Source organism: Cheilinus undulatus, linkage group 2 (assembly GCF_018320785.1).
Source record: "Cheilinus undulatus linkage group 2, ASM1832078v1, whole genome shotgun sequence".
In the NCBI taxonomy this organism is placed as follows: Eukaryota; Metazoa; Chordata; class Actinopteri; order Labriformes; family Labridae; genus Cheilinus; species Cheilinus undulatus.
Window position 1 is genome coordinate 9,754,469 of NC_054866.1, and position 26,558 is coordinate 9,781,026.

Here is a 26,558-nt window from a genome sequence, read left to right on the forward strand (position 1 = left end):
GAAATAAAAGTTTTAAAAATACTCCCTGACATATCCTTAAAATGTAGGTTCTACATGATAGCAATAATTAAGAGGTCCTCAAAGGTGCACATGACTATTACCTGTCTGTTATAATTTAGTTAGTGCCACAGTCTGATATTACCTACATTCTTCTCCTAGCCTTTTTTACAATAAACTACTATATGAAATTATTTTTTTTAGGCTGCTCTGTTCTTTAGTGTTGTTTTTATACCAGGAAAGGCCTATAGTGAGAGCATGGGGCTGTGTGCAACAATATATATTCTTTAACCACTCACAGGGACAGTAGGGGGATTCAGCATCTATTGCTTTTATTTGGGGGCACAGGCTGAAATGTTTGGGAACCCCTGGTCCAAAGAATACAATCTATTGTCAAACTGAGTCATGAATTTAACTCTTAAAAATGCCAACATCCATGTGAACAGGCTCTTCTTGTTTGTCATTTTAAGACCCCAGGCAAAGAGCAATATTAGGCCCCCCTCAGTTTTGTTTACAGCAATTAAAACTTCTGAGGAAAAATGTTTGAAAGCATTTGCTTTCAGTTATTTTTGCCACAGAACTACAAAACTACAGGGTATACCAAAATATGAGCACACAGAACCCCTTATAGAAGTAGAAATGTGACTTATAGTTGCATTTAGATTTAGTTTAACATGTCTTGAGACAAGGCGTAACTTGTAGTGAGCATATCCTGTTATTTCTATATGTTGTAATAAAAGTTCTGTCTCAAATCAGGATGTTTAGAATTATTCTATAGCACTTTACCTCACAGTAAACCACTGTTTTATGGATCTGATATATATTTTTTTATTGGTGATAAAGTGGGCATGAGCTGATAAGGTATCATGGCTTATATAGTATGCATTTATACAGTATATATTATTCCAATCTTGTAGGTTAATGGAAAAAGGGATGGCTATAAAGAAAGTATAGTTGTCCTAAAATTAAAAAAAGGGGGTGAACTAAATAGCCGGATAATTAATTAAATCCAAAATAATTATAATAATTCTAATTTAAAAAAAACAGGATTAGGTCTCTGCTTTTCGCAGATGATGTGGTCCTGTTGGCTTCATCAGACCGGGACCTCCAGCTCACACTGGAACGGTTCGCAACTGAGTGTGAAGCGGCTAGGATGAGAATCAGTACCTCCAAAACTGAGACCATGAACCTCAGTCGGAACAGGGTGGAATGCCCTCTCCAGGTTGGGAATGAGATCCTGCCCCAAGTGGAGGAGTTCAAGCATCTCGGGGTCTTATTCACGAGTGAGGGAAAAATGGAGTGGGAGATCGACAGGCGGATCGGTGCAGCGTCAGCAGTGATGCAGTCTCTGTATCAGAGAAAGAAGATGGATGGATGGATGGAAAAAAAATAACAATGATAGTAGACAAAAGGACCTAATGTTTCTATATAGATCTACCTTGCTGCAATTTACTTTGTAAAAAGACAAGGTGGGTTTTTGAGGGGCTTAGACTGAGTATTTTATGTTCTAAATACTCACATTATTATTGAAATAACTGGCTCACATCTGAGCCCCACCTGTACCTTGTAGCTCCCTGGAGCACTAGTTCTAGGTGATTGCTAACCATTGCCTGATGTTAAAACCACCTACTCTCCTACACTGAAGCATATGTAACACGTGTTTGACATGTTTGTGTACAGTGGCATATAGACGCACGTAGGCAGTGTGTGCTCACCGAGGAAAGGTTGCAGTCTTGTTGTGTATGCCAGTAAAGTATTATTTATGCATCCTGTTTGTTGCCCATGTGCCCCATCAGTCAATCAGCCTCCTATTGAGAAGATTCACACAGAGCAGGGGTCTGGTTAAGCAGCCTTTGTTGTGAGCTGTTTGGTTGCATCGTGCTACTGGCGGCGTGCTTGTTTAAACAGTTCCCTGTATCTCAAAGTGCCTCCATTGATGCTCAGCCATCACCACCCACACACACAATCGCATGTTGTGCAACAGTAAAGACTGCTCACACCGCACCGCATGACAGAGTGAGGGGCGGAGAGTCATCATGTCTTTGTTTGTCCACCTGGAAATGGTTTGTTTTACAAAACAGCACTCCACACCTCTTTTTTTTTTAGAATAATGAAAGATTTGAAATGTAAAGAAAATATTCATTTTATTTGTTATTTGGCTTTTTGACTTAGACCTAAAATTCCCTTAGTTCTCATATTGTATTTTTACACAGTTCTGACTCCACAAAAAGCAACTGAACATGACAAACATGAAAAGAAGTTGATGTGGGTGAGAGTCTGAGTGAACCAGGAGATTGTGTATGTTTGTCTGCTGGAGTGGAGCTGATGGGACACTAGGGTGGTATTAAACCAGAGCACTGGGTCCACTGAAATTACACACACATACACTGACCAATTACAGGTCAGGTTAAAGAAATAGCTTAATCTGTGACAGGCTCCTCGTTGCACCCTTCTGGTTGTCTGAATGATCTTAAAAGTTAACATAACAAGCTTTATGAAGCATTATTAATAATTTTATCTCCATTATGTTGTACTAAAATAACAGCTGCCTCAAGGATGATCAGTGTGCACCTGCCTTTAACCATTTAATTTCCGTTATCATGGGACAATGATTCTTCAACATCATATAACCTACAAAATAGCCTCAGATCATTGTTTGTATTAATTTGTAGTTATAACTATTAGCAGGACCACTTGTTCCTGTCTGCGCTGTTTAGTTTTTGAGTGTATATCAGACAGCATTTCTTTCCCGCTGTCTGGGACTTGATGACCAGGAGACATTGTCTGCTCTCTGTTACGGACACCAATGTAGATGAAAACATTTTTAACTGCTGATTAACAATACTACATTTTTACTGATTGGGTTTCACCAGCTATGCCTAAGTTCAAATGTAGCGCAGCTTGACTGTAAGGTCTTACATACAATGCACTCTACTTACATTTAAAGACCCTGTAAAGTGACAATGAATCTGTATTTAGACTTGTTGTATGGCGGGTCACTGTGTTATGAACCCCTAAACCAAATTTCAGTCGAATAAAACATCTCCTAATTTATAAACTTAAACTTCAAAATTATGAAAAATGAGGCAGTAAAATCTGCTCCAGGATGGCCTGGGCATGTCTGTTGAATGAGCTGAAGCCATGCCCACTCAGGAGAAATACATTTCTCTCAGGTTTAAAACAAGGATCCATAGACCACTGTAGCTGATAGATTTGGAAAATTTACCTCACTATGAACAAAAACAGCATTAACTGACTTAACTTTCAGTAAAGGCAGTGACATCAGCTCACAACAGACTGGACTGAGATGAACTGCTCTGTAATTTTATATTGTAGTGTAGGAGGGGCGGGGTCATTCACCACTGTGGGCTCGTGACATCACAAGCCCACATATTGCCCCCCCCCAATCAACCCCAGCCAGGAAAGAGGTGAAAAACTTTCTAACAGCCAAATCCAGAATCCAGTCACATGTAGATCTCAGTGTTTTCATATGTCTACAGCAACCATATTCTAACATATCTAGAGTGTTATGACAGAAACTTTGGATTTCACTTTACAGGGTCTTTAAGGTTTTGCACCAGCAGTTTGGTGTTAGTCGTGCATTCTCCATTAACCAGTTACACTGTTGTTTTCCACTGACCATCATTAAGTTATCTCATGTTATTAGCGATTTCACCACTCATTGTCAGTGTTGCTCTAAGTTTAGGCTGTAGGCTTTAGTAATCACATAGGCAAAATTCTTCACCATACTTTTCATCTACACTCGGCACTGTTTAGGTTTAACAGCAGTTAGCATAAGTTATTTTTAGCTGTTAGCCTGTTAAGAGACAATTTTATACAAGAGGCAGCACTCATCAAATACACAATCCAACAACTCCAAAACGCTCTTGTGGACAAGTTGTGACCTGCACATTCACCACGCTATGAAATAATCATGGAGCATTACGAGACGGAGATGTTTTAGAGGAAAATGCAAAGCCAGAACTACACTCCAGACATGGCTGCTGCACTGTGTCACTCCGCCCAGTGGTTTACTCAAGAAATAGTCCTGAGTATTTGCTTCATGTGTTGTAATGTTACATAATTATACGTTATTATTTCATAGCATGGTGAATGTGCAGGTCACAACTTGTCCACAAGAGCATTTTGGAGTTGTTGGATTGTGTATTTGATGAGTTTGATGAGGGAAAGCCGGAATACCGTCTGCTTACATTGAGTTGGCACAGCAGGTCCGAACTCGGCAGCAGCGATCTAAAAACAGCTTGCACCGACAACTGAAGGTAACAAACCTATTACTGAGACTATAGGGATTATGGCAATAGACAATTTTGCCAAAATGTTGAAGTATCCCTTTAAGAAAGGGCTTACGTATAGCTGGTGCAACAGGCTGCAATTAATTAACAGGCAACAGAAGCTGAGGCTCTGATGGAGGGGAGAGTAGGGACACTCAGTAGTACAAACATCCTGCATGTTTGTGTCTTGTTGAAGATATGTTGTTTTCAAGTTATCTACAGCGTAATCACTATGTAACAATCAGAATATAGCATGTTCTGCATCAATTTGTGCCTGCTAGCGCTGCATTGCTCCTCTGTCTCCTGCTGTCTCTTAATCAGTCAATCAGACGTTTAGTTCTTAGCCGCACAAGCATGAGAGTGACCTACCGATGAGCAGCAGCAATCCGACAACCGAGTGAAAGGTGTCAGCCCTATGGGGCTCATCCCATTGTTTTTTTTTTTTTTTGTTTGTTTGTCTGTTTGTTTTTTTTTTTCTTTTTTTTGTTATTTGTTTTTTTTGTTGTGCCGAACAGATGGGGATAGTAGTTGATAACTTTCTTCAATTCATTTAGTTTTTTGTTGATTAATCTGACACTTTTTTGTTTTTAATTTGAAGCCTTGTCAACAGCAGGGCACTGAATGTTGGATTGCACACCTATCTCATGAGAATCGGGTCACGGCACCACAATAACGTCCCCTCTGTCTCTTTTGGCTCTTTTTGTTTGTTGTTCTTACTCTGAAAGTACAGAACTAAAACTTCTCTCCAAGTGAAGTACATCCATGATTACACATGTGTTTCTCAGGATCAGAGTGTCACTCCTACTTTGGTTTGTATGGAGGTGATGCTGTCCATCTTCCCCACCTGGCAGATGTGATTACACCCTGCATTTCATCTTTCCAGACCCCCACACTCTCCCATGACAGGCAGCCGGGGTCAACATCTCTGCTTCCACTTACTGTGCCTGCGAAGCGCTTGATTTAAATGGATTCCCATGTGTGCTAAAAATTCTTCTTGTTAACACTGTTCAGGCACACTATTCCTAATCTAGGGATCCACAATGATGTTAAACCCTCAGCATCAGCAGCTTATCTCATTTTAGCCTGGACCTGCGCTAAGAATGAGTGAACATTTGTCTTACACTTTTGAAATATCCTTTCATAGAAGCTGCTAGGATGACAGGATCCATACACGGCATGATGAGGTTGAGTGAATTAGTTTAAACTTCAAAGCCTGTCTTTTCTTTTATTCTGTATCTGGTGTTTGTCCCTGCTCTTCAGACCTCACTTATGTAGACAGGTAGACAATACGCACACGCAGACACAAACGAAGGAACATTGACTGGTAACTGTACATGGCCATACAGTTCTTCACACACATGAGTGCACACAGATGGTATCCCTCACACCACAACTTAGCCTTTCCATGCTCCATTGCGTCATGGAATCAGAAACACCATGTGTGGTTCTGGTCTTGGCTCTGAAAGCAAGTGGAGTGATTCTTGAGACATTAATTTATGAGACAGCCATCAGAATCACAGAGGAGCAGCCTGACTGCTGCTCCGTGCTGCTGGCCGTAGGCTCCGCTGGTTTGTTGTTCGATGTGGGTGGCTTCCCTCGGATGTGTCAATGTTAGTGGCGGCAACGATAGCTTTTCTATTCCAGAGATGTCCACTCACATTCAGAATTTCTTTTCACCATTGTTACAATTACCACATGTGTTTCATGTTTATAAAACATGGAAGTTTAATGAAAACCTCTCTCATTTTTATCCAAACTGTTTGTATGGTGTCATTTGCTTACACACACAAGTCCAGCTTTTGGAGAATAGTTATAAATTGACCGCAGAGAACAAACAAGTTGCATGTTTTGCTTGAATTTGGTGTGAACTGGGCGAGAGCCAGCTACAGACCCTATTTATGTCTGCTTAGGCTTGGCCCTAAATATTTAATTAAACAGTAGGTATGAGCTGTTATTATGCCTAAAATCGTTTGGTCTCTTGACCTACAAAGGTTGTCATTAAAGATTAGACTTCTGATTTAGGGGCATGGGGGGGAATTGGATTAATCTAATTTTTCCGTTTTAGCTTGAACACTGGAGCATAGATTCCATCAATTGTTAGCTGTGGTGAGTACAATTATTAACCCCTTAAAGCCTGGTAACTCAAATAATAGCCAGAAAATGATCATTTTTTGGAACTAGGACGTTTATTTAACCTCCTACCATAATTCAAAAAAAGAAAACTGTAAAAACTGTAAAAATTTCATATAAACAGTGCTTAACAAATTTATCAGACCACCTGTCATATTTGTCTCAGAGACCATCCAACACCATGAAGTGCTTTAATGCGGACTCTTTCATTTACAGTGAGCTCTCCACGTTTTAACATTTTGAACAGGAATGAGGAATTTCAAACTGAATTCTCCCAAATTTGAGCTGGCTCACTGGGCTTCTCTGAGAAGTCAGAAATGAATCAAGCATAACATTCAACGACTAAAACTCATTTTTCTGTTCAGGAATGCAATTAAATAACTATAATTTGACATATTAATCAAGAAATATTAATGTGCTTTACTATTTTGTCAGATTTTTTGTAAATCAGTAAATTAGAAAATTCATGGACAACAATAATTATATTTTAGCATTAAAAATATCATTTCGGTTAAAGAGCTGTGATGTTAGTATTAGCAGTGCTGGCTCTTAGCCCATAGAAAAAGTTTTAAAACTTTTCTACAATCCCACATAAGAGGAAGTCTGACCCAACGTATTTGCTAAGCGTGCTAAACTAGAGAAATACAGTACTTCAGGAACGGTTCATGTACAAGAGTTCACATCAAGCATAAAGAGCCATTTGGTTCAGTATTTTATTAAACGTTTTTCTTCCAAGCATCTTCTAAGCATATAGTTTTGTTTTGTTTTTTAACTGGGGATATGTTGTTTGAGTCAAAAAAACTATTCTGAATCATATCATGACACCTATCTCACATAAGATACTTAAAGATTCACATCTCTAATAATCATAAAATCCGTTATGTAAGCTGCAGTCTTTTTTTGAAATCTCCAAAAGGGGAAAAGGTTGACATCATCTGCCCACATAATGACATTGATTTAATTCGTCAGTGTCCACACGTGCAGTTTGTAGACAGCTGTGTTTCTCTTTTAGTAGAGTCTGTTATGCTGTTTAGAGTCCACACATATACCAGGTGTGATATAATGCTTGAGCTCTCAGCCTGCAGTGTTGAGACAGACTCACAGCCCGTGGGTCACTCTGCCCTCCTCCAGCCGTCACCCGTTGTCCTTACTGAGTAGTGTTCTCAGTCAAACCAGATGTATTTACTCAACAATATTCCTGTTTTTTTAATACGTGTTTATGACATGGCAAAGGAAGGAGTTAAAAAGTGGTGCCAATCCTAGCCAGTGTTATATCCCTGTTGCTTCTGCACCTTTTCTTCCCACACGTCTCCCTTCCAGTTAACCATCTTTTAATATGCTTTCATACAGCTTCAGAGAACAGCAATTACCTTCTGTAGTTTACCCTCCTTGTGAAGCTATGATTGTTTTCTGGACAATAATCAAGTCAGCAGTCCTCCCCATGATTGTGGTTGTGTGCTGAACCAGAGTGAGAGAATAAAGGCTCAGGAAACCTTTGCAAACTGGATTTTTCCACAATATTCTAATATTTTGAGATAGTGGAATTTTTTATTTTTGATTTCGAATTTGTGATCTTTTAAATGTTTCACTTCGTTTGTGATGACTTTAGAATACATGGAAATTTCATTTTTTATATTAATTTACAGAAAAAATGAACTTAATGATTTTCCATTTTTTAGATGCATCTTAAACAAAGCTTCAATGCAAATAAATTGCCTTAAGGAATTTTAGTAACCCAAATTACGCCACCTTGGGAATCATTGCAACCCCTTTTCTCACCAACATTTCTCTGTTATCAGTCTGTGGTGATAGTTCCTCTATGACACATCATTAACGGCAGGGATGTTGTTGTCAGAACTCAACAAACTTTTCCTTTCTCATAGTATTATCTCACAGCACCAACTTCTTTTGCTTTGCACTTTAGTTCATTCTCATTTGTGACTTTTGCATGTACAGAGGGCCCTGTGCTTCTGTTGGTCAATTTGTGGGAACAAATCATAGAAGGCAGAGGGAAAAATCAAACAGCCTAGACCTTGGCAGAAGTCTAGGTGGCCTTAATGGTTATAGTTACTTTTTGTGAATAACAAGCACATTTTATAAAGGCAAATTAAGAAAGAGTTTAATCAACAATGAATCACTTTGAGTCTGCTAGAAGTGTCTAAAGTTTTAATGTTGACAGTTTTCGTCTACCTCTCTTTGTATCTTGTTTTTCTTCGTCTCCCTCTTACTGTCATTTATGTGTATTTGTCATTGATGCTGCAGGTGTTTCAATATTGATCCTTCTCTTATGTCACTGTGGCTGTTTATTCTCTGTCTGAGATGTCTCTGCCTCTCTCTACCTCACACCAACTTTATTTACCTTAGCAAGAAAGGATTAGTGTGTGCCACACTGAACTGGCATTAATGGAGGCACTTACAGAAGGTTCAGGCAATAGGGCCTTAAATTTCCTAGTGTATAGCCAACCTTAGTCAGAATTTGGTTTGAGGCGCTGACAGCCACACAGATGCCTTTATTGACACAGCCACATATGTTTATGTTGGCATCTGTATTTCTGTGACGGTGCACTTTTTTGTGATGAAGCAGGGGATACCTGACTTTCCTTCCCAGGTTTTTGTGTGTAGTGAGAATACTGGGCTCATACAAACCTGAAACAAAGAATTATGATTTAGCTTTTTATGAGTGTTGACTTGGCATGACAAACTGCTGCCATGGCTGCTTTATTTCTCTGGGTGGAGCCAAAAATAATTCCCATGTCAGCTCAATTTATGGCATAACAAAAGTTATAGATTTTTGGAAATCAGTTGCTCTAAATTAAAAGAAACATAGCCTGTAAAAGTCTGTCACAAAGTTTCCCAAACTTTAACAAGCCAAGGACTCTCATATAGCATTAACCCCTGGCAGAAACCCTCAAATCAAATGTACAGCTTGTTAATCCACTATTAATCCACTATTTTATGGATATGATGTGTCTATATGGATCTAAATTGTTATGACCAGCTTGATATGAAGAACGTGGGGCTTTTTGAGGGACTTGAACTCCAACAGGGGTCTATGAGTCTTTCTTCCTCCTGAAGAATTTTTTGGACCATCAGACTTTATCTTGAGGCTACTTTTTCTCTGGGTGCCTTATTTACATTCTAAACTGGTGCTACACAATAAATCTTATTGCAGTCACTATCCTGGTGTCAGGCTGTATAATTACATATCACATAAAAGGCAAAAGTCAATTTTGTATTGAGAAGTACATGAAAGTTTTACAAAAATGTCTGCAGAGAGGCTTCTAAGTTTAGAATAGTGTCACTGCATTTGCACTTTTTAGAAGCACCTTTATTTTCCAAAATGGGAAAAAAAAAATTGAGGAAAATAAGTTATCATGAGATCAGCACTGTGAAATCTTTAGGCTTGAAATATATATTTTCTGCTACTTTATATATGTTTGTTTAGAATTGAGAAATATATACTTCAAAACTAGCTCTGTTTCCTCGATCACCAAGCAAGTAGACCCACGATGCCATTTATGTATTATATTATAATTTTGTCCAGTATAATTGCAATCACACATTATTACCAAACAGTGGAACACTACTCTAAATACTCACATCAATAAATGAAATATTTTTTGATGTGTACCTCACATTTAATACTCACCTTTGCCTGTGCCTTAAGGCTCATTGGTGCACAAGCCTTAGGTAATGCCCACCTTTGGTTAAACGGCCTATTCCTCTGTAACCCCTTAAGGCTCATTCATGCTCTACACACACATGGAAATAGACCTATGTGTTTTGAACTTTATAACCATCAATATCCTATTACTGACATGTGTCTATAAGCTATCAGCAGCAGCTGTCATTGTTTACTATCAGTGGAGCCAGCTGCTGAATCAAACTCGTGTCAAATAGGAATAGGCGATATCTTATCGTTTGTGATATACCACAAAAAAAAATTTCCACAATGAGAAAGCGGCATTTAACAATCCATCCATCCATTTTCTATACCGCTTATCCCGTTTGGGGTCACGGGGTGCTGTAGCCTATCCCCTATCCCAGATGTCATTGAGCAAGAGGCAACCCCTCACCAGTCAATCGCAGTGCTGACATGTAGAGACAGACAACCAGGCATGCTTACATTCACACCTATGGCCAATTTTAGAGTCACCAATTAACCTAATGAGCATGTTTTTGGTGGTGGGAGGAAGCCGGAGTACCTGGAGACAACCCATGCATGCACAGGGAGAACATGCAAACTCCGCACAGAAAGGTCCTGACTGGGAAGTGAACCAGGGACCCTCTTGCTGTGAGGCAACAGCGCTAACCACTGGGCTGCCGTGCAGCCCTGATAAACTATGGTTGATGGTATATGTTCCTGCGACTGTTGCACACACTTACGTCATCACTGCGATGCGCTCGTAACTCACATACAGAAGCATAACAAACATGGTGGAAGGCGGAGTTGAAACAGAGGATGAGTTTGTTGCTAAACGAGGAGCTACCTCCGTTTCCTGGTAATGGTTTGGTGACAGGAAATCAGACGTGGAGCAGACAGTGGTAATTTGCACATTGTGCTTTATTTTATGACCTCCATTCCTCCATTTCATAGCTGCTCCACCATTTATATGAGGAAATAACGGAGCACTTCGTCTAATATTTAGAAAGATATGAGTAATAAACTCGCATCTCACATAGATTTTATATAAATGATAGATATCATGGTGCATGTTTCTTTTTATCAGTGCTGTGGTTTCTGTCTTTTAGTGCATAGGTGTCTCTTGTACACAGCTCCCAGACAGCACACAGACGGACAGAAGTGTATGATGGAGGGACAGATAAACATTAAAGCACCACACTGTATGTGCTATATCTGAAAATGTGACTATTACTACCACATTTAAAACCTTATTGGCTTCAGTGTAATTATACATCATAGACTTAATCAAACATACTTAAAAATAGTTTATCAAATTTACTTATTTTTATTTTTATTTATTTAACAAGTGTTTCAACTTGGACTTGCAATAACGAACTTTTCCCTGTAAAAACAAATATGGTGGAGCCTGGCAGCTCTGCTTCATTGACGGAACCTCCAGACTTAAAAGAGGATATCAGACTGCATTTTGGATTTAAATACTACAAGTACGGATGCAAACTGGACAAAATAAGCCATATCCAGGATGGAGGTAAAATGGTGATGTCAATACTTCTAGTTTAGGGTCAATTTTTAATGCTAACGCCGAAATTTTTATCAATGTGCCAAGTTAGAATGTTCTCTGTACTATTTTCAACTAAATTTCTCTTTAAATCTCTTAAATGTAGGAGCAACATAGGTTTAAATATAGATATATTTATATAATAAATACAACAAAGTATTGTGATAAATTTTTTTACTCCATATCGCCCATCCCTAGTGCCGGAGCTGGTCAGGGGAAGAGGAAAAACTTACTTTTCAGCCTAGAAAAGTGTTCAGTGCAGTTTTCTTTCCGTTTAATAAAGAAATGTTGTCCAGTTCTGATAAAACTGCCACTATAGCTACATTTCAGGTAACTGCTTGTAGCGCCACATTATGTAATTATGTAATAATGTAATACATTTTCCATTCATCATGTAATAATGCCACATTTTCTAAGCCACTAAGCAGTTAGGGTTAGGGCAAGGTCGAAGGGTAGGTGTTTAGTCTAGAGCCCTGGAGGGGGGTTAGGTTTAGACATAAATCACTAAGCGGTTAGAGTTAGGGCAAGGTAGTTGGGTAGGGCATACCTTGGAGCCCACACTAAGTCCTGTGGTTAGGGTTATTACATAATGTGGCGTTATTACATAATGTGGCTTTACACTGCTTCCACAGCAGCAGCCATTGTTTGCCAGCTTGCAGTACAACTAAACCATTCTGCTAGCTACAGCCTTGTTATCTTTAAATGACGCTAGATTTATCCATCAGTTCTCAGACTGGCCACTGAAGTTTAAGATTGGAGTTGATTCTGGCCAGTCTATTGGTGCTAAAAGGTTATGAACTCAGAAGTGTAGCATGTGCACAGTTGCAGTCACATTTCAGCAGAAGCACTGTAACAAACTTGGCTGTTGTTACCCCTGCTCGCTTTGCCGAGCCTGCCTTGCATCTGTAACACCTCTGTTAGAACCTCAAAAGCTGGCACAGAGTGGGGGATAACTTTGTCCCCCCCTTTATGCCTCTGTGATATTACCCCTTGAAACAGCACTGTGAATAAATGAACTGTGTTGTGGCTTACTGTACTTTTGCCATCTGCCCATTGTCAAACAAGTTTGATACTGGCTATCTGCACTTCAATTTTCTCAGGACCTTTCTCCATTTCTCAGGACTTTCTCAGCAACTTTTGATTAGAAAAGCATCTGCGGACTCCTGCAGAATGAAAAGGTGAAAAGCAAAAGTGGAAATTCCAAGAATAACTTTAACAGAGGTTAATAGGGCCAGATCGACAGACAGCCTAAACAACCAGATTTAGCACACAGGAACCCAGTCTGAACTTGAGCACCACAGGAAGCCACATGTAGAGAGGGGAAAGGGTGTGATTTGGAAATGGGGATATGGAGTGATATGAAAAAGATGGATGGGTGGATTATATTTTAGAAGGGGGGGGTTCAGAGGTGCAGACAATGACAAATGAGTTAATGCAAGGACAAAAAAGGGTAGATAGGTCAGATGAAAACATACTTGGAGCCTAAAGGCATGGCAGTGCTTTCTTCTAATCAGGTAAAGGCATATTACCCTGGTCTGTAGTAACAAATGTAATAGGACTGTCAGCATTCGATGAGATTATGGCACAAAATTTACGCCCTACATTTTCTAATCACATTAATGACATACTTTTATGTCCTTTTAAATATATCGTAGTTAAGCTAATGTAGTGTAGCAGTAGCTGGATACCACTCACCATAGCATTTCCTGCATTCAATGCTGCTCCTTTGAATGTCTCATTTCACTTAGACTTTTGGACAAGTCGAAAGTAATCTGTGCCTCATGATAAATATTTTGCTTTTTGACTGTTTGCTTTTGCCATTTTATTGATTTGTTTCAATCTTTAGTGAGCTCTTTTTCTTTTTTAAGGGTGCTACCAATCATAATATTTAAAATATTTATTGAACACAGCCATCAAATATTCACAGTACTGCTGGAAAAAGTAAGTGGCCTCTGGATTTAATAATTGGTTGAACCTCCTGTGGCTGCTGTAACTTCAACAAAGCATTTCTGGTAGCTGCTGATCAGATCTTCACAATGTTCAGGAGGACTTTTGGACCATTCTTCCTTACACAACTACTTCAGCTTTCCCATATTCTTAGGCTCTGATTGGGCCACTCCAAAATGTGGATTTTCTCTATAATGAAGCCATGCCATAGCAGATCTAATTGGATGTTTAGGCTCTGGTCAAAATAAAAAAGACCAGACACTCCAAACATAAAAAATCTAAAAAGTGAGGAAGGAAACTTAAAAAGCCTTTATTATAATGGCCATATAGTTTACAGCCAACATGTTTAAACCAAAGGTCTTCATCAGTACTAACAGCCAAACATTTTTGGTTTGGCCACACTAATGTATATAGATTAGAGAGAGAAAAGCCAGGAGCCAAGTTAAAGATGGTGGAAAAGATATCTCATTTACCTGGATCACTGGATGTCAGTGTGCCATTTTGTACATGCACTCCTGCAGTAAAGAACTTTAAAGCTGTAACATACCTCAAAGTTATGGTTCGGACCATGCCAGAGTAGCAATGAAACACTTGTTTGGAGGTCACACTACATGTTTTTTGCACAATTATATCGCAATCTGATGGTTTTTGGGACCAGTCTGCCCCAAAAAATCTGTTGTCTCATCTCATACAGTGTTTCATGGAACGACAATCAGGAACATGTCAGAGGCCTCATGATCTCCCAACAAAGTGTTTGATTTTCGTCCTGCCTTCTGTGATTTGTGTGAGGTCAATGACATTAACCAGTGGGAGCGCCATGTCACAAAAGCCACAAATATAAACAAGCCTAATGGTCGTGAAAGAAAGGTCATGACTTTGGTGAGGAAAAATTCGTTAAGCTCTGACAACAACATCCCTGCCTTTATAGTGAGGTAACAGGACAGACTGAAAACAGGAAAATGTTGTTAACAAATAGCAGATGCACTTCAGCAACCTTGTGAGTAACTACTGTCAGCATTAGCTTCAAACTGGGGTATCGTGCATTGTATCATTTGGATGAACAAATACAGTAATGCAGTCCATACAGTATGTATGTCTACAGGCTTCTTTGCAGCTGTAATCTAGCCCTTCCTTTCAAAATCATCACAGCAGTCAGGGCATTTGATCATGTACTTTGTAAAGCCTGTCAGTCAAGTTACAGCACTTGATACGGCATTGTGAACATCTAATTTGAAAGTAGGGATGTAACGATAACCGGTATCACTATAAACCGTGGTAAAATTCGAGATGGTTAGTATTACCGTTTCAAATTTTAATTACCGTTAAAACCATGTTTGATTACCGCACTTTAAAAACTCACGGTGATACTGCTCAATTCCTGGAGAAGCCGCAGCGCTCTGTGGCAGTAATGCAACTTCATGGATGCCAGCTGCCATTAAACACCATAGAAGAAGAAGGAGCAGCGCTCTCTGAGACCCTGGTGTGCGTGCGCAGTTTGAAAACATGGCGAGAGAGAGCAGAGAGCGTGAGAGAGAGAGCGTGAGAGAGAGAGCGTGAGAGAGAGAGCGCGAGAGAGAGAGAGCGAGAGAGAGAGCGAGCGAGAGAGAGAGAGAGGGGCAAGAGAGAGAGGGGCGAGAGAGAGAGAGAGAGAGAGAGAGAGAGAGAGAGAGATTGTACACAAAAGTACATTAAACAGTGAAAGCGTTCTTTCTGTACCAGTTTTTCGTAGATCTGTAAGACTACATCTAGTCTTGAGCACTGAATGTAAAGAAAAGTATTCTTGGATCTTATCTACAATTTGCACAAAATGCAGCTACCTCTTATGGCCATAAGGTGCCATCTTTAATGCACATTTGTATGTTTGATGTTAATATTTTAATGTTCTGCCAACAAAGTACATTGTGTGTGTTATTTTATTTTATTTAAAAAAAACTTGGTTAAATTATTTCAGTGTGTATAAGTACTTTTTGAACATTTTGAGCTCATTTCAACAATACCGTGATAATAATGATAACCGTGATAATTTTGGTCACAATAACCATTATATGAAATTTTCATATCGTTACATCCCTATTTGAAAGTGATCAATGAATCTTAAACTCAAGATCATAAAAAAGGGATTAACCTTAGTTAAACATTTGTATGGCAGCTCTAAAATCTAACAAAGGGTAAGTGTCATTAGATAGATATTGAAGGGTACGTTTTCAAATAGATGCCTTTTTTGCAGAATTTAGTTTCTAGACTTTGATATAAGGTAGAATAATAATGTTTTATGTTCCTGAAATTTAGTGACATTGGCTTTGTTTTAACTATTTGTTGTGCAGGTGTTCCGTGTGGCCAGCGTTTGTCTAGGCAGCCCACCTGAGACCATCTGTTGGGAGTACAGAGACAAGGACAAGAACTTCCATCGCATGGGACCCTTAACCCCTCAGGAGTTCTACAGAGAGCATGTCAAGCCCTTATACAACATTCAGGACAAAGTATGACCTCCATTTAAACTGATATATATGCCCGTCTGTCACCTCTTTAAAGATCCCTGTGGCCTTTGACCAATTTTTGTGATCATATTGTTGCTATCTTCTCTCAGGTCTGCCTTGTGAATGACCCCCGACCGCAGAACCCTTATGGAAAGCTGTACAGTGTTGAATTTCTAGGTAACATGGTTGGTGGTCGCAGCACTCTGTATAACAATCAGCCCATCCAGCTTCTTAAAAAGGCTGCGGCTGATTCCATCAAGGAGGGAGAGGTAAGATGGTGCAAGCAACAATATCATTTGATGGTGTCTGGATTCGCCTGCATGTGTGGATTTAATAAGTCTTATATGGCTGCTGTTTTTTCCTAGGCAGTGTGGTTTGGTTGTGACGTCGGGAAACATTTCCATGGCAAGCTGGGCATTAATGACTTGAACGTGTGAGTATAATACAAAAGACATCTGGTGTTTGTAGTTGTCTGTTTGAAATGATTGTACTGTATGGGAATAGAAATTTCAAACTCCAGTCAAGTGTAAACTATTGCTGGATAAGATTAACATAATTAGGAATATGTCGATTCAGGAGTTTCCATTCATAGACTTCACTTTGAGAAGTCTTTTTCCTCTTAATTGTTAAATCTGTTGGAGGAACCATCCCCTGCAAGATTTGTGAGCCAGTAAATAATCTCCACTCTCACAATCACACATGGTCTTTACAAATAGAAAGAGCAAGATGCCTCTCTTGTTGATAAAGCTTTTACATCTGGTTGGTTGGTAGAAATTCCTAACCTTGTCAAGCTCATGGATTGGCAAGATTCCATGTTTGTCATCAGGCAGATCCACCTGGCAAAGCTCCAGGCTGAAACATTTGTCCTGTCTGACAAAGAATGGGTAAATTGGTGTCATTCGAGGAGAATGAGGCTGTACAGGTAGGGTTTACTTGTACTTCAAGCCTGTAAACAATGGCGACCAGTTAAGTGATAAGATCAAATGTAGCTTTAGTGGCATTATAACCAGAAATGGACAATATTTCTTGTTTAAAGAAGAATTTGATTTACCCTCTGGCTCCACTCATAGACAACTGTAATGGTTGTTTGTTGAGCCTTTATGGTAATGGTATTATGTTGGGGCACTGAAAAATGAAAAAGCGATAATACATTTGAGAGCATTCTGAGGTGTCCTTCTTCACAAGCCTGTGATGCCATACTGAACTCATATCTGTGTTCACTCACTTTATATGTCTCTGCTGCACTAACGGTGGCTTAGGTTAAGCCTCGTGTGCACTACAACACAATGCATGCAACGGGTAATGATGGTGTTGCAAAAATCCCTCCAATGACAAGAATTTTACTGGTGATTGTACTGATACTGGTTATCGAATAGTGTATTCCAAGGGCTGTGCTTGCCTAGTAGATCATGTTTTGTTCCTCTGATTGACCAATAATGTGATAGACAGCAGTCTGTCCAATCATCCTCAAAAACGACCCTGATTTGAGCCTGATTTGGCCTGTCCCATTAACTGCATTTATGGGTTCGAGCTGACTTACAATAAATAACATTACGTTACGTGCACTACAGAGGCTGCATTACAGAAAAGGGCTATGTGGAGGATAAATTTTGGCTGTACTGTAACGTCTTACTAAATGATCAGAAGTCTTTCGCTCCCCCGGCCCTTGGGTCCGGGTAGGATCCTGGACATGTCAGCTCAGACCTGCCTCAGACTCAGCAGAGAATCCAGGGTCCGATGTTAAGGTTTTTGCCTACTAGCCCTTCAGGGCAAGTGCTTCCCAAATCTACTTGCCCCATCTAAGTTCCTACTTGCCCTGTTCAGGAGGTACTTTTTCTGGCTGTCAAGTGCATACATTTTGCTCACAACATATTTAGAACTAAAATCCATTGCCTGTCGACTGTGGAAAGCAATACACAATACTTCTTTCTTAAGAAAACTGTATTTATTAGCTATGTGTTAGCCCACTGAAAATTATATTTAACTTTGTACAGATCAGTGCAATGCGAAAGCTGCACCAGGTTGTTTTCCAAAAAAAATTAAACTCAGGAATTTCATATTTACAAAACTATTAAGGTAATAATACAAACTCAGAAATATTTTTGCTGTAACTGATGAAACCAACTATTCTCAGAGGAAAATGAGGTCAGCAAAACACTGACACTAGAGAGGTGGCGGGGTCTGCTACATATGCACCAAGTATAAAATGGTGCTTTTCTTCTGTTTTTATTTGGTTTATTCATCATGAAACTTAAGAATTTTTGCCGACACATGACAGTCAACCAATTAAGATTTTTTTTGTTTGATTAAAAACTACATAGTGCCCCTATAAAGTGCTATTTCACAGTTCCACCCTGTAACTGTAACAGTTAGACCAGTGGTACTCAGCCTTATTCTACCAAAGAGACATATTCTCTAAAAAATACTTTAGCGAGAGCCAGAATACAAACCGGGAATGTAAGGTAGATAATAGGTCAGTTCATCTGTAGTTATAATGAAATAAAACAGTGGATTGGTGGATAATTGTGAGGTTAAATGGGATACAAATGTCTGTATAGAGTCAGAAGAACCAATCTGTCACTAATAAACACCATATATTTATTTTATTTACCACTGACATCAGGCTAAAACCTTGTATTTCAAGTTTTCATGATTTTAATTTGTTTTTTTAAATCATATTTATATCATTTTTATAAATTATACATTTTTCATTCCCTGGAAAGTGATCATTTTGGAGATACCGTCTTTGGCCCAACACCAGCGTTATGAAAGTTCCACCTGGCCTAAAGATTTTTTAAGATATTAGAATGAGCTGAGTTTGAGCTCTGAGATGCTTTTTAAAGAAAATGATGAATGATGGTTGGCTATTTAGTTATTTATATCTCACATTGGGGCATTTACTGTAGTTCTGTGACTTCATTAACATAAAAGAGATGCTTTCTAATTTTTTTCCACTCATTATTAATCCTTTAGTTAAAGGGGGAGGGGCCTCATGTTGGTCTTTGCCCTGGGCCTCCAAATGACTAAAACCAGCCCTGCCTTACACCTGCAGCTCTCCAGACACATCGTTTCACCCTGCCTCATTTTCAGTTTTATGTTTGTGCTCTTTTGACAATATTTATGATTATTAGTGCATTAAAGATCAAATAAACACCCAGGTTTGGACAACTTTCACTAGATATTACGTTATCTCCACGTGTGATCTGTGTGAGTTATGCTCACTGATGACACGCATCGGCATAGTTGTCAAAAGATATGGGTGTGAGAGAGCATTGGCAGAAAGTGGCTGGAGAAAAAGTTGAAACGAGGAAATGGGAAGCTTCAGATTAAACACGACAGCACACCTCAATGAATGAGCAAACTGAAGAGATGAAACATGGCCGGACTTCCTCTGCTCTCCTCTCTTACACACGCTCCTCCATCGAGCGCATCTGACAGTAATAAAATATGGATTTAAGATAATAAACGTTTAAATTTGGAAGTTAAAGCCTGTCTTCTTTATGTGGGTAACAGATTTATTGATGTGACCTACCATGAATCTTTACTGATGACAGTGTTTACCTTCATAAAGGTCTTTAGTTTAAGTTTGTACAGCTGTCTGCACGTCAGCAGACACGCTCAGCCAATAGAGGCAGCGACACACTGCATCTGGCTACTCGGGGGCTCCATAGTAACAGAAACGTCTTTGCCTATCATTTTAGAGCCCTCTTCACTTAAACCAAAGTGGAACTTAAATGTAAAATATAACAAGCAACAAGCTTTATAACAGTTCATTCTTTTATGTTTTCACTATACAGTCTACAGCTAGGACAACCACAGCAAACCCAAACTGCCCTCCTGAGGTGTCATCCTCTTCTCGGGGAAAACGTTGCTTATCTTTGCCCTTCAGGGTCACAAGCATCTGTGTCTGAGTTGCTGGCGCCAGGCTTTAATTTGCACACTGAACAAAACCAGCACAGTGCTGTAAGTCTGGAACCACCTTTGTTGAGGCTCATCTTCCAGAGAGATCTTCTTTGGTGCAGACAGAGCATGCCTTGAATGAGGCTGATTCTCTATAGTTTCATTTCTTCAGTCCTGCTGGAGGAAAGAAATTAAAAGAGAGCACCTCTTGGATTTTTCTAGACATCACAATTCTCCTGATGCTGTTACAAAAAATATATATAATTACTGGGATACGACATGCAAAATCACCACATGAACTTACCCAAAACTGCCTTTGTCTGAAATGTCCAGTATGTAAAGTCGATTAAATGCACAGTTTGAAAGGCTGCTTTTAATTAAAGGTTGTGTAATATGATTCGTCTATGTGTACATGCAGGTTCAACCATGAGCTTGTGTTTGGAGTTTCTGTGAAGAACCTTTCTAAGGCAGAGCGACTGATATATGGGGACTCTCTCATGACCCACGCCATGATCCTCACTGCTGTCACAGACAAGGTATGCTTACACGAACACAGTTCAGGTGTGGGACAGCTTGGTAAGCTCACTCAAATATACAGCGCATATACAAGCAAATCAACAGGAAAACACATTCAGTGTTTTCCAGGGTTTACTGTATCAAAGCCTCGCTGCATGTTTATTCGGCTTTAATCTGCTGCAGTTTTTCATAGTGATGTCAATTTCCCCTTGTGTAAGTAACCCCAGCTGTAAGGACACTCTCCCTCCCTCAGTCCAGGCTTCTCAATCTTATCTCCCCATCATGTTCCCTGCTTCTCTCATTCAGGACGGTAAAGAAGGTTATGAGAAGTGGAGGGTGGAAAACTCCTGGGGAGATGACCGTGGGAACAAAGGTAACACATTATTAAACTTGTGCTTCTTCCAGTCTGGCCCTTTGCTCTGTAATTATGTTTCTTTGTGACCTATAGAGATGTAATGATAGGTACATTTCATATCACGATTATTGTGACCAAAATTATGACGGTTATCAGTATTATCATGGTATTGTTAAAATATGCTGGAAAGCATACATCACAATGATATCATTTCACCAAGTTTTATATGAGGAAAGAAATTAAATAGCAGTACAGAGCACTACACCTTCCTGTTTGCATAAACATTAAAACATGTAAAGGGCATACTAGAAACCGCTATCAAATGGGCATTAGCAATGATACTTGCAATTAACCCAAAAGTACAGAAGTTACGAAAGAAAAAGCAGATGCACAGCCTTGTTTTCAACCCAAAGCTGCAGAGAAACAGAGTAGTGATGTTCCTAGGCTTATAATTTTCCATCTGATTAGATACTATATATATATATATATATAATCCATATAATATCCATATGGGTCACAGGCTCCCAAATCAAATTGAATCAGAATCATTTTCAAATAAGGGGAGCAGTGACTTGCCTTTTAACTTGTCAATAAAAGTCCATAGTGTAGATGGCAGTCAGAACTGAAAATTCGAGGCACTCTGATGTAATAAAAATCCTTTATTTAAACAGGGATGTCAACACGTTTCGACTCCATAGAGTCTTCATCAGGACATAATAAGCAGATAAAAAACACAACAGATATTGTGATACCAGAAAATATTGTTTTGTTGACTTAAGAATTGGTGCCATATCTTAAGGTGATGATATGATGATTTTGTACTATGAGTTACACAGTCTAACCCTGGATACACAGAAGGAGATGGAGTTGAAAATTTTTTTGTCTTGCCATTCTTTTAGGACATTTAGGAGTTTTTGTTACTCTTGTACAGTGTCTATAATGTATTCATGTATGGATGTTTTATCCTTTTACTGATTTTATAAATCAGTCAAGGTCAATATAATTTGGCGTTTTTGACAAAAAAAATTCAGATGTGTACAAACTTATTTTAATTAGACAAAAATATGTAAGGCAAAAAAAAAAATGATTGCATAAATAAAGTATACACCCCCTCTAAAGTCACTGACTTGATTCATCAGAAGTCTAGTCAGTTGGTGCCAATAATCACCATTAGTGAAATGGGGATCACCTGAGTGCAGTCCAAGCAACTCAGAGAAAAGGCTATCTAAAAGTACAAGTCAGGGTATGGATACAAAAAAAAATTCCAAGGCACTTGAAATGGAAGGAATATGGCACATGTGTAAATCTGCCTAGATCAGGCCATCCTCACAAAGTGAGTGACCATGCAAGGCAACTAGTGAGAGAGTCCATCAAGACACCTATGACTACTCTGAAGGAGTTACAGACTTCATCATCTGGGACTTTGCATACAACAACTTCACCAGTCATAATTTTATGGGAGAGTGGAAAAGAGAAGGCCACTGTTCAAGAAAACTCTTATTAAATCTCTACTAGAGTTTGCCAGAAGGTATGTGGGAGACTTCATGATCAAGTGAAAGAAAGTTCTTTGGTCTAATGAGACCACAATGGTGGTTTTTGGCCATCAGACAAGACACTATGGTTCAAAGACAACAAGGTGAATATTCTTGAGTGGCCGAATCAAAGCCCAGACCTCAAATCAATAGAGAATTTGTGGCTGGACTTGAAAAAGGCTGTTCATTCCTGTGCAACAGGACAGAGCTCAAGTAGTTTTGCAAAGAAGAATGAAATAAAATTGCTGTGTTAAGACTCCTATCTATGCAGACTCAGTTCTGTGATTGCAGCCGAAGGTGCATCTGCTAAATACTGACTTGATGGGGGTGACTATTTATGCAGTCACTTGTTTTACATAACATATTTTTTTTAAATTTACATTACTTTTTTAAAAATCTTTTTCTACCTTGACATTAAAGAGGATTTTTTGTGTTTTTTTGCCAAAAAGCCAAATTATATTGATCATGTTTGATTGATAAAATCAATAAAAGTGTAAAACATCCAAGGGGTAAATAATCTATATATGCAGTGGATGCTTAAGTCCATGTAATAAAGGAGCACCATAAGTGCACTGCTGCAAAGGAAGTAAGTGTGCTGCATTTATGACAAGAGCTTCTTAGACTATTTCACTGTGGAGTGGTTTTGGGAACATCTAGACAGTTTCCTGGTCATAATCTTTGAGGGTCAAAATTGGAATTGAAAAGGAATTTTGATAATTCCACCCCTAGAAAGTTTACTGTTAGATGATAGTTATCACTAAAATTGTGCTGGATGAAAACATCTTAACATTTGCATTTACCTAAATTTGTTCCCGAGCTAGTAAACATGCTTTGGAAACACAGTCCCGTCTGCTTAATCTCTCTTTAAATCTTTCTCACACCACAGTGTCTCCTTATAATTGATTTAGGAACGGGATTAGACTCTTAAATGAACTACTAATTAGTTTTGTCTCTACAAGCACAAGAACATCCACACAAGCACAGCAGCCTTTATTGTTTTGTTTTTTTTCACTCAGTTATCTGATTTTAGTTGCAGAAGCACTGTATTATAAAATTAGCTGTAAAAACAAAGCTGTTAGAGGTCAGTCAGAACAATCCTGACCTAATCTCTTCTTTTTGGCAGCTGATAGCAATCCCCTATGAGTGAGATCAGATGATAGTGATATGCTGTATTTCATGTTTTGATTTAGCAGCTGGTTTAGCTATTGGTGTTGTATTTGACTGTACGGTATGTACTGCACTAGTGATTCATCTTAAGAGGCTGTCCATCAATACATTTTCCTGAATTTACTAGGACATGTCCTTTCCTTTGTACCAAAATGGAGTGGTACAAAGGGAGGGCACAATTGCTACAACCCTTGAAAAAAATAAGTCTACTGTAGATGGTAAGCTAGCCTAACAGCTAACCACTGTCCTTAAAGGGAATGAGGTAGGGCTGCAGCTAAAAGACTTGATAAATCTGCCAATTCTTTTCAATTAAAATCTGAGGTCCTTTTTACATTCCATCCTTTTATTAACAAACAGAACACAGACATTTCAGAGCTGTGGAAATAATCAGACAGTCAGAATCCAGAAAAGCACCAAGATATTTAAAAGCTATGCAAAGGAGTGCTGTTCTTGCATGTAGAAACATTTGGGCTGGGTATGGATTTAACTCTACTTTTGGTACCAGAGAACACTTTATATGATTTTGTTTTATTATGCAGTAGTTTACTGGATAAAAACAAGTCTTGTAAAATGTTGAAGCTACTGTAGTGAATCTTGTGTTTGTTATACATCAAGTTTTGGAGTGTAGAAAACAATGTCATCTGCATAAAGTTGAACATGACATTTATGAAAGATTAAATGCAAATTATTGACATAAATGGAAAAGGGAAGGGGGCCTAATATTGAGCCCTGAGGTACAACTTGCTGTTGCAATAGCATATCCCCAGTTTATTATACAGATAATACAACACACTGTCTTTGGTAGAGAAGATATGAACTAAACCATAGTTTTTGTCATAGTACAGTCTATTGCATATGGTTTCTTTTCAAGTAAATAGTAGCCAACAAAATCAAAAGCCCTAAATCTCCAGTGATGTTACCACTGTCTGAAGCAAAATAAAATAATGAATACATATTTTTTTAAACTAAATGACAAACTTAAGTGTTTGCAGGCTTTGTTATATCCAATAGCTGTAACAGGCCACAGAATAACACACAAATATACAAACATTCAGTTTAAAACATACATAAGTTTTATATATTTATCCATTCAAGCATTCATGTTTTAGCACTACTTCACTCCTCACTCATATGCATATACACTTTAGGACAATAATGATAGTTCTTTGAGAGTTTGATTGATGGAATTTGACTCAGGCCTAAAGTTGGATAGTATCACTGTGTGTTAAAGAATATTTTACCGAACCGCTAGGCATAGAAGAATGAAGAATGACTTATTTAACCAAAAAACAAGCTTTTGGTGCAGTGCTGTGCAGAACCTTTAGGCATGTTTGGGACAAAAACTGAGAGTGATGTATGGCATGTAACCTGTTAATTTCGTTGACTAAAACTATGACTACAAATAGTCGTTGACAGCCTTTTTTCTGACGAAAACTAGATTAAGGCTGGCCAAAGATAGATCTGTGATGATTACAACTGACAAAAAGTAAGTTGAGTTTTTGTCAAGATGATGAAAACTAGATAAAAATATAATTTATTTTTTGTTGGATATTCAAAATCCATGATATTTCTCCACTGTGGTTAAGTCTGCTAAAATACAATGCATCTGTAGCTCTTCTGCCTCTCGGCTGTAGAAAGCGGCGATCCAAGGTTTGGCAGGGTGCATAGAACACACTACCATGACTTAAAACCAGATTTAGGCAAGAGAATAAATGCTTGGACTAAAAAGTAAGGACTTTTTATGGAATAAAACTAGACTAAAGTGTTTTTGAATTTAGGTCAACTAAAAATAAAAAAGTTAGAAATCATTAAAATGTGACTAAAACTCAAAGATATGTAATCAAAAGACTAAGACTAAAATTAAAAATAGATGTCAGAATTAACACTGCATGTAATGGTGGGTAAGCCCAGGCAGGGAGGAGGATTGACACAACCCTGGTTGTACTCTGGATGTCCTTGCACAGTACTGGGCCACGGCAAAACAATCTGTTGAAAACAAAACAAAATCCATACTTTTAGAGCAGAGCAAGCGTAGATGTGGCGAGTAAGCATGGCCTAGGGTACCATTGGGGCAGGCAGTAGGGTTGCCGCATGCCCCTGGCAATGCCATGCTTGTCCCAAGGGAAAAATGCCAGTGGTTTCTTGGTGTATCACCAGGGCTAAAAAAGGTCTGAATTAAAGAAATGCCATGGAGCTTGACTTTGGCTGCCAAGTGACAGGTGTGTCAATGCATGTTGAGCTTGACTGTCTTTGTAAAAGTACTGAAAATGGTACTGTACTGCTAGAAGCAGTCAGTGCCATTGATTAGCTCGTTAGCTAGGTAGCCATAGCACACTCATCAGGGGTATTCCTGATCCCCAACAAATTCTGGCCAGTAGAACATTCCTATTGGTTATTGGCAATCTGTGCCTATTGAACAACATAATTTACATGAGACAAGAATAGAGACCTTCAATAATATTAAACATGTCTGATTTCATCTTATTGCCAAGAGACAGACTGCCTAAAAAAATGAAGTTTTAAGACCACCCACCTTTCAGCAAACAAACAAAATCAGTGTGCCCAAACTCCAGCAAAACACTCAGGATTTTATTACAACTTTTTATCATCTTGTAATGCTTTAAACAGTTTTAGGTCAAAGGCCAACAATGGCCACCAAGGACAGACTTTGATGCATCCCAGAAAATGTCTTAACAGTCAGGAAGGTTGGTTTTTGTATTTATGTAACAAGCTGTACAACACAGCAGGTTCTCCACACCACTGCCCAAGACTTTACTGCCGTTTGTTATTCCTTCTGTCCTTTCATCTCATCCTCCTCTGACCCTTTCTCCCGTTTTCTGCCTCTTCTAGGCTAGACAGTATTTGCTTTAGCACGTAAACTGTAGTTACTGTTGGAAAAACGTTAGCCCTTTGTCAAATCAAATTTATTTCACACACATTTTGTTCCATAAAACCCACAGGCCAAGGCCCCAAGCTGTTTTCAGCCAGATTATTAACAGTGTTTGGGAACAAAAGTTTAAGAAGTGGATCCCAGTGGAACT

The 26,558-nt window shown here is 38.8% G+C and overlaps 1 protein-coding gene across 1 annotated transcript in view; it reads left to right on the forward strand.

Moving 5' to 3' along the window:
• Window positions 1-26,558, forward strand: part of blmh (bleomycin hydrolase) — a 45,396-nt gene that overhangs the window by 13,278 nt on the left and 5,560 nt on the right. Inside the window, exons 7-11 of the mRNA XM_041797044.1 lie at window positions 15,895-16,050; window positions 16,158-16,316; window positions 16,413-16,480; window positions 20,366-20,483; window positions 20,770-20,836. Coding sequence (XP_041652978.1) covers window positions 15,895-16,050; window positions 16,158-16,316; window positions 16,413-16,480; window positions 20,366-20,483; window positions 20,770-20,836 — 568 coding nt within the window. The remainder of the gene's footprint in view (window positions 1-15,894; window positions 16,051-16,157; window positions 16,317-16,412; window positions 16,481-20,365; window positions 20,484-20,769; window positions 20,837-26,558) is intronic.